We start from the raw sequence: 18418 nt of genomic DNA, 5'->3' as shown, positions 1-18418 counted from the left end.
GACAGTTGATAGACTTAGGAGATACTTGACTTAACAACGGCTATTCAGGACGTAAAGTGACATTGCTGCGAGTCTTCCATGATGAGGGAGATGCTTGTAAGGGAGATAGTATGTTCACCACTTGATTGTGTGGCACAAGCAGATCACACAGTTGTACAAGAAGTCAGAGGAATCCTTTCATTTGTAGCCAAGTGGAGGATATTAACCAGAGCCTGATAGTAGTAGTTGGATGTTTTTGGATCTACACTACCCTATTTAGAACTCTGAGGTAGCAGAGAAAGCTGCACCACAGATACAAAGAACTCTAACCGTAAACAAGAATAATTTAAATTAAATCAAAAGAACAAACAGGAAGATTAAGTGAGTAGCATTAACGGAATTTAAAACTGTGGTTTATGTGAAAATCTGCCAAAGAACATAAAAGTTTTTCGAACCACATACAAAGGCCGTAAGCTGAGTGAGATCACTTATGCCGTACTAAACTGCGAAACCACTAGATCAAGGCATGTTAACCTAATGGAATTCATTTAGAGCATACTGAATACGTAGGTAGCAGAATTGACCACAGTTCTTCCTACCACATACAGTAGAGCACTTCAGCAACAATACATTTTGTATGACTGGAAGGGAGTTTACTCTCATTGTTAAGTGGGATAGTACGAAGAACTGCGGACTTCTACCACTGATTCCAGCTTACGATAATTTTTTTTTTTTTTTTTTTTTTTTTTTTTTTTTTTTTTTTTTTTTTTTTTTATATAGCACATGTGGGAATCACATATAATCAGAAGTAAAGAGATGAATTCACCTCTAAGTGCATGTACAGTTTCCAAAAAATGGGTTATAAGAGTAAAAAAAAAGACAGTTTTTAATTAATATCTTCTCACTTATTGCGTAACTCTTTTATTGGTACAATATATTGGGGTACATGTGTCACTTAAGAGACATGAAAAAACAAGTCCATCATAGGAACCCTCACCTCAGGCCCACCAACATATGTTGAATACAAATAAGCTTTGTGACAACAGATTAAAATTGGGTGTTAGTCCACAAAACCAAACAAAAATAGTTCATGATGGAAATTAATATAAGCGTTAGTTCCTGATAGAAATTAACATGCAGGAGTCCCTACCTGAATTTGATATAAGGCCAAGCATGCATATTGAAATTATAATACTAAACAAAATTCCACTTAAGCCTGACAATGGTGGAAACCATATGCCGATCAGAGTGCGATGCAACTCAGCACCAATCTAGATTAGATCGCCGGCCGGAGTGGCCGAGCGGTTCTAGGCGCTACAGTCTGGAACCGCGCGACCGCTAAGGTCGCAGGTTCGAATTGCCTCGGGCATGGATGTGTGTGATGTCCTTAGGTTAGTTAGGTTTAAGTAGTTCTAAGCTCTAGGGGACGAATGACCTGAGAAGTTAAGTCCCATAGTGCTCAGAGCCATTTGAACCATTTAGATTAGATCAGTCTAGTTAAACAGCAGCTACACTCATCATTCACTTTGGTGAATTTGGGGAATAGCAACTGGGAGTGCATCAGCTGCCAGGCAGCCTTATATTTACTCATCATAGAAGTTCACTTGAACGGGCTGCAGCATCATCAGCTTTCTCGCCGCAGGCACCCTTGTTGAATGTGTGTGATGTTATGCATACCGATTCATCTGTATCTTCCGTTTGCACATTCAGCAGGGTTACTAAATATATGAAACAATCTTAGAATTTGAAACTGACATAATCTAAATGATATCCATTTTGCTGTTCACTCTTGGAGTCTCCTGCTGAATAAAAATGTGGCAGAGATTTCCTGGTGTGGTGCTTTTTTCTTCGTCCAGTGTACGTGGTTTGTTTATGTAAATCTGTGACTTAAAAATCATACATGCTGAGATCTATGCAATGTGCAGGCAAAGTAATGCCACCACTATGAGAATTAGGTGACCAATGAATTTAATCCTCAAAGAATTAATCAAAAATTTAGATGTTTGGGTACTACTCCGCAGTCTCTATAACTATTCATCCACAATTTCTCTCAAAGAAATAGGAGCCAACTACACACATCTTAATAACTCCACACCACATTCTCTTCAGAGTTTTTGTCTGATGAACAGCAGAAGTTATAATTGTCAACATAACCAAATGAACTGTAATGATCTTTAAGGCTCATCACGAGAAATAATCTTTTCACAATCATAAGCAAATGGTCGACATACTATCTCCTCCACACGCACAGTCCTCATTATGTAAGACTCACAGCAGTGCCCTCTTGATATAAGTCAAGTAATTTCTCCTTAGTATCTTGTAAACTGAATTTAAATGAACGTGATGTGTACGTCGTCATTACTCAAGGATGATGTTTATCTGTCTTGATTTGGAAAAAGTGTATTTTGCATTTAAATGGTTGAGTTTACATCAATACTAACTAAGGAAAAAAATAATTTATATTTCCTTGGAATCTTATGATGATACAAGGAAAATCACAAATTGATGGTTTCATTGTAGCAGTAAATAAATATTTTAGTCTGTTGGTAATTGTTGTACGTATACCAAAACATAATTTACCTACATTTTTATACATATATACTGTGTGTGTAACAAACAGGAAAGAATGTCTTTTTTTTCTGCTTACAGGTTCTGAGTATTGGGCACTCATCACGAGTATCTGGTCATCGTTTCAGGGTGAATGATATAACCTGTCATCCTGTATTACCTCTTTTGCTTACGACATCCCATCACAATATTGCTGATGTTAATTCTCCACCAACTGTTTCTGAGGCACCACCATCACCAACATCAAAGCCTAAGGAAGCTTATATCTACACAGTATGTTTCAAAATATAGTTTTGATTATATTAGTTAGTGTACTTTATATTGCTGTTATTAACATGTGACTCATCAGGCACATGCTATAACCCAGAACATGTACTACATGTTATTGTTCTGGATGTTGGTGATTCTTCTCCTTTATTGATAGTTTTGTAGAGTGTATTTAAAACGAATAATGCAAAATAATCCTCAGTCAAAATGTGATAGAGTTATGCTATGTATCTTACTGATACATTGAACGGGTAATGACATGAAGCTCCCACACAGGGAACAATCGTATTACTGAAGCAACTTAGAGTTCAGAAGAGTTGCATGAGGATTTGTAGTGAAGGTGCATTGAATGATCACTGGGTAGAATGAATAGCATAAATCACTGACACTGTCTTGAGTAAGACAACAATAATGAATAACAAGACAGAGTCTGCCAGTTTTACAGGAATGTTGTTTCAAGAAATGGGGGGGGGGGGGGGGGGGAGGGGAATGATGATAGGACTATCATCACGGAGGATAGCAAGTCTTGAGCATAGGCAGTGTATTGATATAATTCTGTTTATATTTAGTAAGAAATTCCTTTGCAGCAAAGTATATATTTCCACGAAGATAACTCATAATTTTTGCTCTAATGCATGTAGCTGAGATGTTGAATAAATTTATTACATTACACATATACCAACTCTCTATTCCATGTACATACTACTATTCCTGTTCATATTGCTGTTGCTGTTACTCTGTTTATCTCCTTCGATATTCTGTGGCCTCAACTTTGTTTTTGATGCCCCGTCATATGCACCCAATTCTTCCTTTGTAGTTTGTTTCTCTTTCGTTTTTGCATTTTCATCATATGTCAAGATAGCTGTAATGTTGAAAGCATGTCAGGACAGAGTGCAGTTCACAATTCTGTCCAACCATCTGTTGTTTGGTCTCCTGTATTTTCTCCAATCGTGCTTAAGACAAATGCTGGAATGCTTTCTTTGAAAAGGGCACACCACATTCTCTTTGCATCCTTGTGAAATTCAAGTTCTTACTACACTCCTGTTCACCTCACATCAGCAGAAAGCTAAACCCTATATTTCTTCCTTTTTAACTTTCGTTTCTTTCATGACACAAATTTCCTTTTTTGGCTGTTGCCTACATTAATACCTTATTAGTTCTTTAGAAAGGCAGCCTATTTCTTTTTGTGTTCTTTGGAATCAGTGAGTAATAGTATCCTAATGTTTTTGTTGTTGACAGATTCTGAAGCCTTGGGCAAAATAGAAATCTAGCAGGTCTGTGTACTAAAATTTTATACAACCTGCTGTTTCTTTTGAAATACTTTATATCTTTCTAACTTTCATATTTTTCCCATTTAAATCTTTCTGATACTGTATAAGAAACCTTAATTCAGAAAGTCTCAGATTCATTACCACTTGTGTATGTGGATAAAGCTATATTTAAACTCCATTCGTCCAGTGATTCCACTGTTCCTAGAAACATTTACCATTAATTTGAATGATTTGATGTGTTGATAACCACTCAGTACTGTTGTTAGGTAATTGAAATACAGGTTTCTCCATTGGCACTCACTTCACTATGACAGAACCTTCAATATAAGAGATTATTTCCTGGCAAAATAATTTGATTGTTTTAGAGTATGTTTTTTGTCTTTAGTGCATATTTTAAGTATATTTGAATGTAAACTTTTAATCATTCGTATGTTGTCACAGAAGCCATACACTGGGGAGCAGAGAGGCTTAAAAAATATGCTTGTTATAGATTCCCATGGCCTTTTCTTTTTTCAGTCCATACTGTAAAAATCTAATTTTAGCTTAAAGATGGCATGTCCCATAACACTGAAACAGGTTATAGTAGTATCAGACCTATCACTGTACAAAACACAAATGAAAAATACAGTGCTTCAGAGTAGCACTGTCTATCAGTAAAATGCATTGATTGATCTTTTTAATAGTATTTCCTGTGGGTTTTGAGCAGTCATTGTGACACTGATTTAACATTTGTGAAGTACAGGTTTATCTACTCAAATTCGAGTAGGGGTACTGCAAGAGTAGGCATAAATTGACACAAAGCCAACACGCACCACGGTAGTACAGATTTATATGCCAACTATAGTGCAATCCATGATTGATAGCGGTTCGTGCAGGTCAAGACAAGGACAGGAATCACATAGTTGGCTGTTCCAAGCGACAGGTGTGGTCCGCGCATACATGTGCTTTGTGCTTTGTGAAAGCATTTATCCCATAAATTATCTCTCTCGCTTGCTTGTGTAGAATTTGTCACTTACTACCACCATCACCCATGACAATTCGCAACAAATGGAATAAAAATTCACTGAGTAACTTGCTGTGATCACGTTAAACAGTCGCACAGCATACAACATTCACAACAGAGCACTCGGTACAGTTTTGAATGCTCATTGGCTGTCAGAAAATGCATGACGTAGGTGCACAGAACAAGCCCAAATTCAACCATCATTGTTTGTAACTCCAGCTACAGCTCCACATATGAGAAATAAATTGAAAGAATTAACACTTTAACTGCTCTGGATGTGTTAACGTGCACACTTTTGTACCTGTCTCTGTGTGCGCACTAAACACGTTCAGAGCACACAGGGACAGGTACAAAGACACACGCGTTAACATGTCCAGAGCAGTTAAAGGGTTAATGATGAGATAAAGGAAATTATTGAGATTGTTAAAGAAGATGGAAATTTAATTGGATTGGGGAACTGGGATTCAATAGGACAAAAAGGAAGTACCGGCAAAATAGAACAACATGGACTGGGAGGAGGAATGTGAGAGGAAGTTGCATAGTAAATTGTGCTTCACTATCACTTGGTTTAATAATCATGAAAGATGGTTGTATACATGGAAGACAGATGCAGAAACAGGAAGATTTCAGACAGGTCACACAGTGGTAAGACAGAGATTTCGAAATAAGGGTTTAAACTGTAGCTATTGGCTTAATTTCATATGCAGCAACATATGATGTAATATGCACCAAATGCAAAATCATAGCAACCGCTATTTTTCATTGTAAACTTTTTCAAATTTTGGGTAGTTTCTTGCTTAAATGAAAATATCACAATGTGATCATTAACGAAGTGATGGGTGAGTCATCATGAAGCTGACGTATAAGCTATAAGTAATGCAAAAATTAATTTTTTCTGAATAGTTTCTGTAAAACATTTGGGAAAGATTGTAGGGCCTGTGCCTCGATTCTACTGTTGCTGATTGGCCAAAAGCCGCCGAGCAATCTCGGCTTCCCCTTCCAAACAAATGAATGAACTTGCCCATTGCTTTACACGAGATAGTGGTTACTGTGCATCAGCCACCGTATCCTGCTTAGGCTCCCTGTATGAATTGAATTGCCAGTCAATCATGTATAAGTATACAAGACCTAGTATAAATCCCTGGATGACAAAGAAGATATTGAAGTTACTTGATGAAAGGAGAAAATATAAGAATGAAGTAGGTGAAAGAGAGATTGACAGAAAGTGCAAAATGACTAAGCAGAAGTAGCTAGAGGAGAGATGCAAGGCTGTAGAAGCATGCATAATGAGGGAAAAGATAGATGTTACCTATGTATAAATTAGAGACATTTTGGTTAAGAGAGAAGCAGCAGTATGAATGTCAACAGTTCAAATGGCAAACCAGTACCAAGCAAAGAAATCAGTGCTCAAAGCTGAAGGAACATATAGAGTGTATAAGGGAACAAACATGAGGACAATATTATAGAAAGAGAAGAGCAAGTAGGTGAAGATGAGCTGGGAGATAAGATACTGTGAGAAGAATTTGACAGAGTACTGAAAGATCTAAGTGGAAGCAGGACCCTTTAAGTAGATGAAATTCCCTGAGAACTGTTGAGATTCTTACAGGAGCCATCCATGGCAAAATTTTTCCACCTGGTATGCTAGAAATGTAAGACGGGTAAAATACCCTGTGATATCAGGAATAATGTAATATTTCCAATTATAAAGGAAGCAAATGGTGACAGGTGTGAGTACTATTGAACCCTGAATTTAAAAGTCATGATTGCTAAATACTGGCATGAATTATTTATGGAATAGTGGAAAAACTTGTGGAAGCACACCTCGGGAAAGACTGATTTGTGTTCCGGAGAAATGTATGAACACAGGAGGCAATACTGACTCTTGACTTATTCTATTGGATGGGTTGAAGAAACACTAATCTATGTTTATATTGTTTGTAAATTTAGAGAAAGCTTTTGAAAATGTGAACTGGATTACACTCTTTTAAACTTTGTAGATAGTGAGGATAAAGTATGGGGAGCAAAAGGTTACGTACAAATTATATGGAAATCAGACTGTTGTTGTAATAGTCAAAGGACATGAAAGGAAATCTTTAGTTGAGAAAGTAATTAGACAGATTGTAGCCTATCTTGAATTTGTGTGTTACGCATGTAGTAACGGAAACCAAGGAGAAATTTGGATAGGGGATTAAAGTTCAGCTAGAAGAAATAAAAACTTTGAGGATTACCAATGACATTGTGATTCTATCAGAGACAGCAAAAGACTTGGAAGAATAGTTAAACAGAATGGATAGTGTCTTGAGAAGATATGAGACGAACATCAGTTAAAGTAAAACAAGGGTAAGGGAATGTAATAGAATTAAATAAGGTACCGCTGACAGAATTGGATTACGATATGAGACACTAAAAGTAGTAGATGAGTTTAGCTATTTGGACAGCAGAACAACTAATGATGATGATGATGATGATGATGACCAAAGGAGAGTTAATGTAACATAAAGCCCGGGAGTAGCAAGAAAAGCACTTCTTAAAAGAGGGAAGTTAATATCTAGTACCAATTTAAGTGTTAAAAAGTATGTTCTGAAAGTATCTGTTCTGAATGCAGCATTGTGTGGCAGTGAAATGTGAGCAATAAGCAGTTCAGACAAGAGGAGATTAGAAGTTTTTGAATTGTGGAGCTGTAAAAGAATGCTGAAGAATAAATGGATAGATTAAATAACAACTTAAGAGGTGAAGTGTATTGAAATGGGGGGGGGGGGGGGTCGTTCGATGGTATTTTCAGTTTGGTAATGGAAGGAAGTGCAGGGGTAAAAATTTTAGAGGGAGACCAAACCTTGAACACAGTAAGAAAGTTCAAATGTATTTAAGCTGGATTGTTTTGTAGAGAAGAAGAAGATGGCAGCAACAGCAGTGACAACAACAAAGTGTGCTTTTAAAATGTTGATGGTGGTAAATTTCTTTTAAGTATATGCTTTTATTTTTCAGTTGTGCACTTTATTTTTCAGGGTTTCTGCAGTGAATTAATTTTATGGAGGGTTGATGCTGTTGGCCCATTATCTAAAGCAGGTGGTGTTTCTGAATTAGCTCGAATTAATTCACCAGAAATTTCAGCCTTTTCAAATGTTGCTTGGATTCCTACACTACTACCAAGGTGAGCTATATTCAAAAATTAGACATGTGGGGACACTGCAAGTAAATGTGACATAAATTGTTGCAAGTAAATGTGACCTAAATTGTTTGGTTACATTTTTTGATGCTTTATAACCTTGTATTTTGTATTTCTTCAGCACTACTCTTGGAAATCTTTCGAATTCACCAAGTGCCTGTTTTGTGGCATCAGATGGAAAGAGTCTGCGTGTGTACCAGGCTGTAATTGATGCTCGAACATTATTGGCAGAAGTATCGAGTTCTGAGCGTAGAAGCAAGATGATGGTAATGATTTTCTTTAGCAGAGTGTAATGTGTATATTTAGTAACAATGTTAGTGTGAAATATATCTTCTTATAGATTATTGCATATGTAGTATTCTCTAGGGAAAGTAAAGTATATTGTTAACTCTTGTGGGTGTAGGCTCTCATCATCAACCATTTGACATCTGTTGTTGGATAAAAGCCACCCGAATATTTCTCCATGCATTGCAGCCTCCTGCATATATTCTCATATTGCCTGCACACTTCGGTCTCTTGTTATTTACTGGAATACAACAAAGTACTACTTAGCTCACTTGTCATTCATTTGCTTTGCTCCATACCCTGCCCACCTGCCTTCATTTCCATTACAGTCATAATTATGCCTACTTATCAGTTTTTTCCTTGATTCATTTACTTATTTTGCTGTCTTTCCAATTAATTTCTGACATGATTATCACTTCATTGCTTGCTGAGAAAACCACATTGAATGTTCATTAACCCTTAACTCATGAGATGACTTTTCTGTAACATATGCTACGAGGTGCGGTCTCTGAGACTTCTATCTATAAACCAAGATTTAAGCTGTAAATCATTTGAAAATTTAATTTATGTTATATAACATTTATGGTTACAACTATATAAGTGGTGTTTAAATACTCCTTGTTGATTTTATTGCACTAAATAAAGGCAACGGTACTTTATTTTTCTATCAAGCAAAAATCACATACATTTGTGAAGTTTTTCCAATAGCACACAAAACGAACTGTTAGAAACTGAATTTTATGTTCTGAAAAATTATGGTGTCTCTGTAGAAAGCAAATTTTTGTGTAAAACTAATTTCCAGGTTTTAAACTTGCATATAAAAACTGAACTTGATAGCTAGGAAAAGAAAGGCTGCAAAATTAATATTCAGTATTGAGATCCACATCTTTCTTTACCACCACTCAGAATGCATGTAATTTCAACTTAACACTAAGTATTTTGTTGGAGAAACAGTAAGGTCCTCATCACCATTGTCCTGAAGTTCTTCCTCTGAATGTTCCTCTTGTTCGCTAGCAGAATTGTGATCACTGGCTATTGAAAAATCATTGTCTTCTTTATCTACTTCCTTTTCTGTATCATTTACATCATTCTCCAACCACTGAATAAAAATTTCATCGAACTTAAGAGTGTGTAAAATTGTCACAAACTTGCTAACGCATTTTGTATTGAACTGACGAAAGCAAGTGCATCGTTCACGAGACATGGTCTAGGAGACTTCATCACATGTCAACAACAATCAAATAAGGTGATAATGCAACTGACAATAATAATTTGTAGGGTTGGTGATTAACATAGTGTAGGGGGTGTATAAAAATATTCCACCATAATTTACCTACGAGAGCAACTAGGAAAATTCTAGCATGGTATGAGAGATCATACCTCTTGAGTTAAGGGTTAAATAGCCAGCAAGATGACTTGCTTCCAGTCATGAGCCATTAAACACACAGCTGAAATAAATTAAACTTATTTTATAAATATGTATGTATAATCATCTTGTTAGTCTTACAATAGCAAGTAATTTAAGGTGATGCTGTTGCATCTGAAACAGTTTATATGAAAGAGCATTTTTTTTGTTTCCAGGATTCAATGATTAGCCTTTCAACTGATACATCTTCGGATGACGGCATAAGACATTCATCTTTACACGACAAAATTAAGATAGTTTCACAGCAGTCGACTGCAAGGCCAGGTTGCATCATTCAGTTGGATCCAATTTCTGATGCTACACATGTATGTTGCTTGTGATAATTTTTGTCATCATATTTAGTATTTAACCATCCCCCTCCCCCTCTTGCCATGCATCCCCTTCTCCATCTCCCGTTTTTTCCTCCCCTTTCTCCACCACCCACACCATCCTCCTCTCCATACTAAACTTACCTGTCCAGTTTTCAGATCACAACTTTTCAATATATTTGCTATAATATATGTGGAGCAAAATTTTAAAGTGATAAATAGCGTAATCTAAAAGACACTGAAGCTTGCAGGAATATTGATAAAGAAAAAAGCATCAGTTTTGAGCCTGTTGTTATGATACTCACTAGTTGTATAAAGAATAGTCAGTGTAATCCACATCTACTGGTATTAAGTTGTTGTAGATGAATAACGTGTGTGGGTTGCTTTTTTTTCTTTGTCTCAGAGAATTGTTTCATTGTTAGTGTTATTGTTCATTGCTTCTGCTGTTTCATTCTATTTAATCATATTCCTTTCGGTGTTGCACAGTTTTCAACACAGTCTGTATTTTCCTAACCTTACAGTTACAATTTTTATAAGAAAAGCTATCCATGTTAAGCAGTTCAAATATGGTAAAAACAATTTGTAATCAGTAAATTGCACCAGTCTATAGATAGTCCAAAAAGTAACTCCTGAAAACGTAGATTCACAAATTTAACCACTGCACCACTACGTAGTTGCTGATTTCAAAACAAGTGGTCAGTTGTCCTCTGCTTTGGTTAGTCAACACCTATAGGCCTAATTGGTTTCCCAAAAACTTCAGTCATGTGTTAACCACTTCTTGAGCCATCTGTAATCTGTGTTTCTCCTATTTCACACCATATCTTACTAGAAAACCTTAATTCATTTTATGTTCACTAAAAATGGTTCTACATTGGAGTTACATAAATACTCATGGTACAATCAGGATACCTGTCTTTTGTACGAGTCTTTTTATGGGTCACTAAACACAGCTGTCATCCACAGCCTTTCCTTTCCATGGCTAATTTCCTCCCCCCCCCCACCTCCCCCCACCCCATGCCCACCCCACCCCACCCCACCCCCACCCCTCCCTCCCTCTCTCTCTCTCTCTCTCTCTCTCTCTCTCTCTCTCTCTCTCTCTCTCTCTCTCTCTCTCTCTCTCTCTGAGACTTTATAAGGTGAGCTTACATTTATGTAAAAACTTTATTATGGTTTTTGAATGTCTTGTTTGCTTAAGGAGTATTGTCATATTTATAAGTAATGGTTGATAATGCCTGATTAACTGTTGTAGAGATTCCACTTGATGCTTTGCGTGCAGCCTGCACGCAAAGAAAAAAAAAGGATTTATTTTTCCCCCTCCATGATGGCTTTCGTAATGTCTCTAACGGATTAGACTGTAACTATATTATGAAAAGAAAAGTTGCTACTCTCCATGTAGTGGAGATGCTGAGTCACAGATAGGCACAATAAAAAGACTGTCACAAAAAAAGCTTTCAGCTAGTAAGACCTTTGTCAAAAATAGATGATGCACACACACACACACACACACACACACACACACACACACAACTGCAGTCTCAGGCAATTGAAGCCACATTGCTACAGTTGCCTGAGTTGTGGCTTGAGTTGCCTGAGACTACAGTCGTGTGTGTGATTGTGGAGGGGGGGGGGGGGGGGGGGGGGGGAGACTGGCTCCATCATCAATTTTTGATGAAGGCCTTACTGTTTGAAACCTTTATTTTTGATGGATTTTTTGTTGTCCCTATTTGTGACTCAGCGTCTCCGCTATATGGTGAATAGCAACTTTTATTTTCATAATATTGTTACATTCGATCCTGGATTTTCCATTGTTTGATTTTTGCTCAACAGTTTAGATTTATTGATACAGATTGGGGTCTGCATGTCTTCAAGCAAACTTCTGCAATTCAGTATAAAAATATATATTTTTTGCTCTATTGTTTCTGTATCTACTGTAAAGATGCAAATACAGCTTTGGCTTCAGCAGAACAACTAGAAGTCCCTACTAGGAAGGAAAGTCAGTTCTTTATATTCAGAACTCAGTGACAGGAATGCCCAACTGAGTGTGCACTTACCTATCTATGGTTTTACAGCCATTTGTGTAGCTGTCAAAATACTCTGAGAAATTACAAGCAATGCAGTTCCTCACCAGTTGTTGTGCTCTAGTTTTTTGATGGACAGCAGAAATGTCAGCTGCTGCTGTTATTTTCTTGTATTGGTAATCTGAATTATGATGTATTGCATTCTTTGTAGAATAGGTGAAACACCCTTTAGGTCTATGAAGCTGGGATATAATTCTTGTTTTTGTGCACTTCACATTTTGAGTCCATTCATTTCCCCACAAGGTGTTCAGAGTTTCTAAATTATTGAGTGGCCAATTGCAAAACGTCTTTCTCAGGAGGAATTTCAATTAAATGGTGGGCATTTCTGCAGCTTCTGCCAATAATACATTTGTTGATGTAGAAGGTGTGGTATCTAAGTCATTCCTGCTCAAACTTTCCTGTTGTTCTGCTGAAGAATATGCAGCCATACTAGAGTCAAGATCCTTGCGCATATTAACAACGGACTATTATGATATACTCCTCGCCGTATTCTTGTGACTAAGGGAATGACCTTTAGACAAGGACTGATTTTTTTTCAGTGGGTTATTAATATGCCCAGTGATGTGAGTCCTCTCTCATTCCTAGAACTTTAGTCTGACTGTTCATTGGAAAAAGTTGATTTAGTCTCAGGGGTTAGTCCCTTTGGAATCATTCGCTTGTTAACAATTATCTTCCTGGTGGATGAGAGCTATAAACTGTCATGTATTGAACGGTTTTCTGTAACATCACTGAACTCATTATTATTTGCACACTTCTTGACAACACTCAGTATGGTGTCTAATGGCAGCTAACTAAAACCATACCCATCAAAGGTACTCAACTGGTACTGACGGATTTCCCTCTCTGCCTGCCCAGCCCGACCTCATTACCAGACAGCACTGAGTTTAGTACATTATTTGCTTTAATGTATGAAAAAAAAATCGTGACGTGTACATAACATCATATGGTGACGGGCGACAACAGTGTCAGTGCAAACAGCATTATATGCAGTGATATGGCAGTAGTGATTTCAAAACAAGTGAATATTGGCTCTCGGTCACAGGCAGTCTTGTGTGACTTTTATTGATTCTGCTACTTTCGTCAACCACTGCGCTTATTATCGCCCTGGAGTCTGCAAATAGTGCTCCCATTGTTTCATCAAAAGGTAATAGAAGATATATCTGTGTCAGTGTATTATGATACTTGAATAGCTCTTCACAGCCTAGTTCCCATGTCTGCTGTGTAAATACTTTTTAATGGTCATTCCAGGAATGCTGGACATGAAAGGTATACTACTGAACTTATTTGTAATTTGGAAAGTGAGATAGAAGTACTGGCAGAAGTAAAGCTGTGAAGGCGGGTCGTGAATCATGTCTGAATTACTCAGTCTGTAGAGTAATTGCTCATGAAAAACACAAAAATTCTGGGTCCGAGTTCTGATCCGGCACACAGTTTTAATCTGCCAGGAATGTTCAGAAAATGACTTCACTACATTGTACAATACCAATTTTGCTTCTTAGGACTGGCAAAACACACAATTCCTTCATGTATTCCAAGAGCAGCTAATAACTGGAGAACGTGCTGATGATAAGTCTGGAGCAGCAGGAGATGGTGGAGAGCGTGAGAGTGACATTGGACTCACTGAAGCTCAGCTAGGGGCTATGGTTGACCTTCAGCAGTCTGTTGTGTTTGAAGAGCCATTTTACATTGTCGTTTTGGAACGTACCAACCATGGAACTGTTGTGCACATGTGGCGTCTCGTTATTGCCTCACAGCCTGACATGGGTGAGTGGAATTGATTTTACTTCTCAGGCTCCAATTAAAGCATCAGTCATTTTATTTTATTTGTATAGTTAATGAAAAAACTATTGTGACACATGACTACTATGTGTACTTGAAATAGATATGTATTACCAGCACCAGTGAATTGTGTTCTCTGGATAATAAAGCTACAATGACACTGTCACTATGGAAAAGCAGAAAAAACTATTACATTTGCAGTTAAATAAGCAGGTTCAGCAGAAATAGTCTTCTCTTCCTCTAACCTAATTAATTGTTCGCTGAATTTAAGGAAACCAATATTTTAAAATAGTTAACAAAAAAAAACAGCTGTTTGGCATTATCAACACATACAGAACACTGGCAGAAGTAAAAAGTCAACTGCATCAAAAAATTCATGGTGACAGGAGATTTTATTCCAAACCTTAAGATCCGATAGCACTATTTCTCCCACAAACACACCAGGCCTCACTCAAGCACTATATTGACTTGTGTATGTAAATATAAGGTGAAAATTCCTCGACCTAGCAGATTGACAGTGTTAAAAACAATGAAACTGTGTTACTGCATTAGTATGTGTTGCACAGTAATGTAAGTCAGCTATAAACTTGATCTGGAGCATAGTTCTTTAAAAAGATGGTCTTTGTGTGTGTGTGTGTGTGTGTGTGTGTGTGTGTGTGTGTGTGTGTGTCAAAGTAAGTCAGTCAGTCAGTCATTAATCTCGTAACATAAAACCCCAAATTATTTCATTTTTATTATTTTGACTTAAGATCCCGAGTATACTCAGGCAACTTAAGAACAGACTTTCAAAGAAATTAAACCCACTATATCCAGTTCAGCACTGATAGTTGAGTGTTTGGCCACTAGAGAGATCTGGTACTACATTTGCAGCCTGGCTATCGCGTTTTGGTTGACGGGGTTGCCACAAGGTATCGTCTTTACTATGTGCAGCTTTGGATCATTCAACAACAAAATACATGCTTTCAGACTCTCTCCTGTATTGTTGTTTAGGCAATGCTTAAGAAAATGGATGGCTATAGTGATCCTGAGCTTGAGATTGAATTTAGCAGCTCAGAAAGTGAATAAGAATGTGACATTACTTCATTAGGAACTGAAAGTGATGACAGTTCATCAATTGAGTAACAAGTGCTCAGCAGAGGTACGAGATAAATGCATCCACTGTGCTCTTACCAGCTCCTCCAAGATTTATATTCATAAAAAGTCATTGTGAAATATATGGCTGGACTTCATAGCTACAGAGGAACTAAAACAGGGACTTTTAGATTTAGGATACTTTAGTCGAAGACCAGTGCACAAGTACACTTGGTATTTTATTATTAGCGATCTTCAAAATTTTGCAACTCGTTATTTTGAGCTTTAAAAGCTCAACAATGGATATTCAAACATGGATCTCCGGCTTTGCGTTCCACCACTGTGACCACACAACCACGACACCGTGGTCCTTGCAATTTGCTTGCTGTTACACAGCTTCAGCTTGGACCATTCACTGTTTCTAAACTGCTTCTTTTTTCACAGTTAAGTACACCATCTTCTGTTGTCAAACTTGATCTGAAGGGGATGCGATTTTCAAAGTATATACATGACCATGTACGCACACACACACACACACACACACACCAGTCGACAACAGATGCAAGAAAAATATAACTATTTAATTGTATGGAATTAGCTAACAGATCAAGCCAGAAATTACCTGGCAAAGCAGTCCATAGACTCAATCATATTGGGAACTAATGTTGACATGTGACCAGGTACAGCCTCTGTCCAAACTAGTGTGTGTCGTTAGCTTGTAGTATAAGGACAGAAAGAGTTCTGAGCCGCATCACACAATGTTGAGGCTAGCAAGAAAATTTAAGAAAGATTGTGCTATCCATGGGAATTGATATTAAAAGGTACCAAGACAAATGAATCTAGTTGCAAAACATGGCATACTATATTAAACAATGGAAAATTCAGGATGGAATGCAACAATATTATGAGAAGGAAAGTTGCTACTCACCATATAGTGGGGATGCTGAGTTGCTACTCAGCATCTCTGCTAAGTGGTGAGTAGCATACTATATTAATTTTTCTAAAAAAAATGAAGCACCAGAATTGAAGCAGCAAGTGTTTTATTCAGATAAAAGTGGATTCATACACAGCACTTTGAATAAATGTTTCCAGAGTGGTAGTTTGCAAAGAGTATTGCCAAACAAAAGTGGTTGACAGTGTTTCACTGTTGTACTATGTAAGGCATTGTTACATAAATATCTGGAATGTGACAGCACTTCACTTGTAAAAATACTGGAATGTACACCATTAATAACTCCTATCCCAGTTTGTCAACTGTATATACAAAAGTGCTGCCACTTCAGTTCACTTTGCCAGGTAATAATTTCTACTGCTAGAAATCTTAGGCCAGTATTTTATGAGGTGCAACAGGGATTATCCTTATTGTTTACCTTGTAAATGGCAAAACAGTAACTGGTGTGTATTACAAAAGTGTTCTGTGCCAATTGTATCAAAAACGTGAGAAAGAAACTTGATTGCAAAAGGTAGAGAAAAAAATTGTTTTTCATAAGCATAGTGTGCCTACCCACAAAAGTGGTTTGGTAATAGGGAACCAAAAAGTTTTGCAACTCCAGTTGTTGAAGCGTTCCCTCTATTCACCAAATTTGACATGTCTTATGTCCGCACATTTGCAAGTGGAAAGAGCTTTGTGACTACGAAATATTAGTCCAAAGGAGTAGTTTAGCATTTGTCAATCGATCTTATATAGACCTTCCAGAATTGCACTGCATGGGGGAAATCTACTCGGTGAATAAATGTTAGACAAATACTTGGCCTAAGAGATAACTACTAGAAATTTTTTTTTTTTAACTCGCACACTTTCACTTCCAAGTGAAGACATATTCATCTTGCCATTATATGGGATAAGAGTGTCAGCTTCTTATTTTGTGGAAGAGGAAAGCAGAGAAATAATACTTTTAGTAACATTAGTCGAACCTAACTTTGAATCTCTGGCATTCCAGAAATGTCTGGGAGTATGATGTATGTGCCAGATAGTCAGCTAGTCCAAGATGATGATGAAGCAGAATCTGGTGGTGGTGGAGGCAGAACAGCTAGTATTGGCACTGACCATGCTATGCGGGATGATGAACCCACACCAATGCAGACTTCACATGTTATCATAACCACTACAAAGGTAAGTTTTGCTGCAAAGAAGTATTACAATTTCTTCCCTTTTAATGCATGTATCCCTCCCTCTCCCTCTCCCATTACCACATAACCACTGCAAAGGAGGTTTGTTGTGGGTGTACAATAAAAAATTAATCATTTAGAACATTACTTCAGAATTACAAAATGCAAAATGTGAAGTGTGCTACAGAGGTATTAAAATAGAGCAACCAATATTTGATTGATGCCAGTTCATGGGTGTCACTGCCGGTTCATGATTATTAAAATAGGCTGAGACCAGTGCTGGAGATGATGGGCCAAGTTCTGGATGTTGGTTATTTTTATCTGTGTTAGGTCAGTATTAGACCATTTTACACTACTGACTTGTACACAATTTGAATGTAGATTTTGATTGAATGAGTTGGTTCCCTTGCTGCGAGAAGTGTGTCATCATTATAATATTACAATCAAGTTGCAAGATGTTTTGTAGGAGAACATAATGATATACAGGAGTCAACTAGTGTCCAGCTGATGTGCCATATTTCCAAATAGAGGTATGCTTCAATATTCATGAGTCATCAGTTATTGCTGTTATAACTCAAATAAAATAATTTTGTGATTGACAGATTGCAGTGTTGGGTTACATTAGTGCCATCATGGAGCCAGCAGTGCTTGACAAGGCTCTGCGTATGTCTCCAAAATAGGCAACACAGTTGGCACATTGCGCTCATGGAAGAGCTGTGATTGGTTGTGGGTTGGTCACCATCAGTCAGCTCCCTGAAATGTCAGTTACAAAGTTCTTTTAATTGAAGTATGGGGATGGTTAGTTCTGGGTTAGTTTATTCTTCTTGAAGTAGTGTAATACAAAAGATTTTTATATTTTTGAGTCAACCATTAAAGTTTGGAACAAAAACGCTGTCTGCCTGAAAAATATCACCCTTTCAGAAAGAATGTTGTGGTTATCTTCATTGTTAGCAGTGTCGTGCAGCTTGTGGTGCTGATTGCTTGAAAGAGTGTAACAATGAAATAGGATAAGAATGATTGTCATTGACCAGACTTAGAACTACAGTTACCAGTGTGCAAGTAGGCCATGAAGCAATGGACTGGGAGCAGGGATGTAGTGGGGATAGCT

The 18418-nt window shown here is 37.3% G+C and overlaps 1 protein-coding gene across 1 annotated transcript in view; it reads left to right on the top strand.

Annotated features, from left to right (window-relative positions):
* The window catches only part of LOC126412095 (dmX-like protein 2), a 370418-nt gene that overhangs the window by 115924 nt on the left and 236076 nt on the right, over positions 1-18418 (top strand). The window contains exons 13-18 of the mRNA XM_050081514.1: positions 2629-2820; positions 8094-8239; positions 8376-8520; positions 10121-10270; positions 13851-14115; positions 17142-17314. Of these exons, the coding sequence (XP_049937471.1) occupies positions 2629-2820; positions 8094-8239; positions 8376-8520; positions 10121-10270; positions 13851-14115; positions 17142-17314 (1071 nt within the window). The remainder of the gene's footprint in view (positions 1-2628; positions 2821-8093; positions 8240-8375; positions 8521-10120; positions 10271-13850; positions 14116-17141; positions 17315-18418) is intronic.

This window comes from Schistocerca serialis, chromosome 7 (genome assembly GCF_023864345.2).
Source record: "Schistocerca serialis cubense isolate TAMUIC-IGC-003099 chromosome 7, iqSchSeri2.2, whole genome shotgun sequence".
NCBI lineage: Eukaryota > Metazoa > Arthropoda > Insecta > Orthoptera > Acrididae > Schistocerca > Schistocerca serialis.
This window is presented reverse-complemented; position numbering and strand designations above follow the sequence as displayed.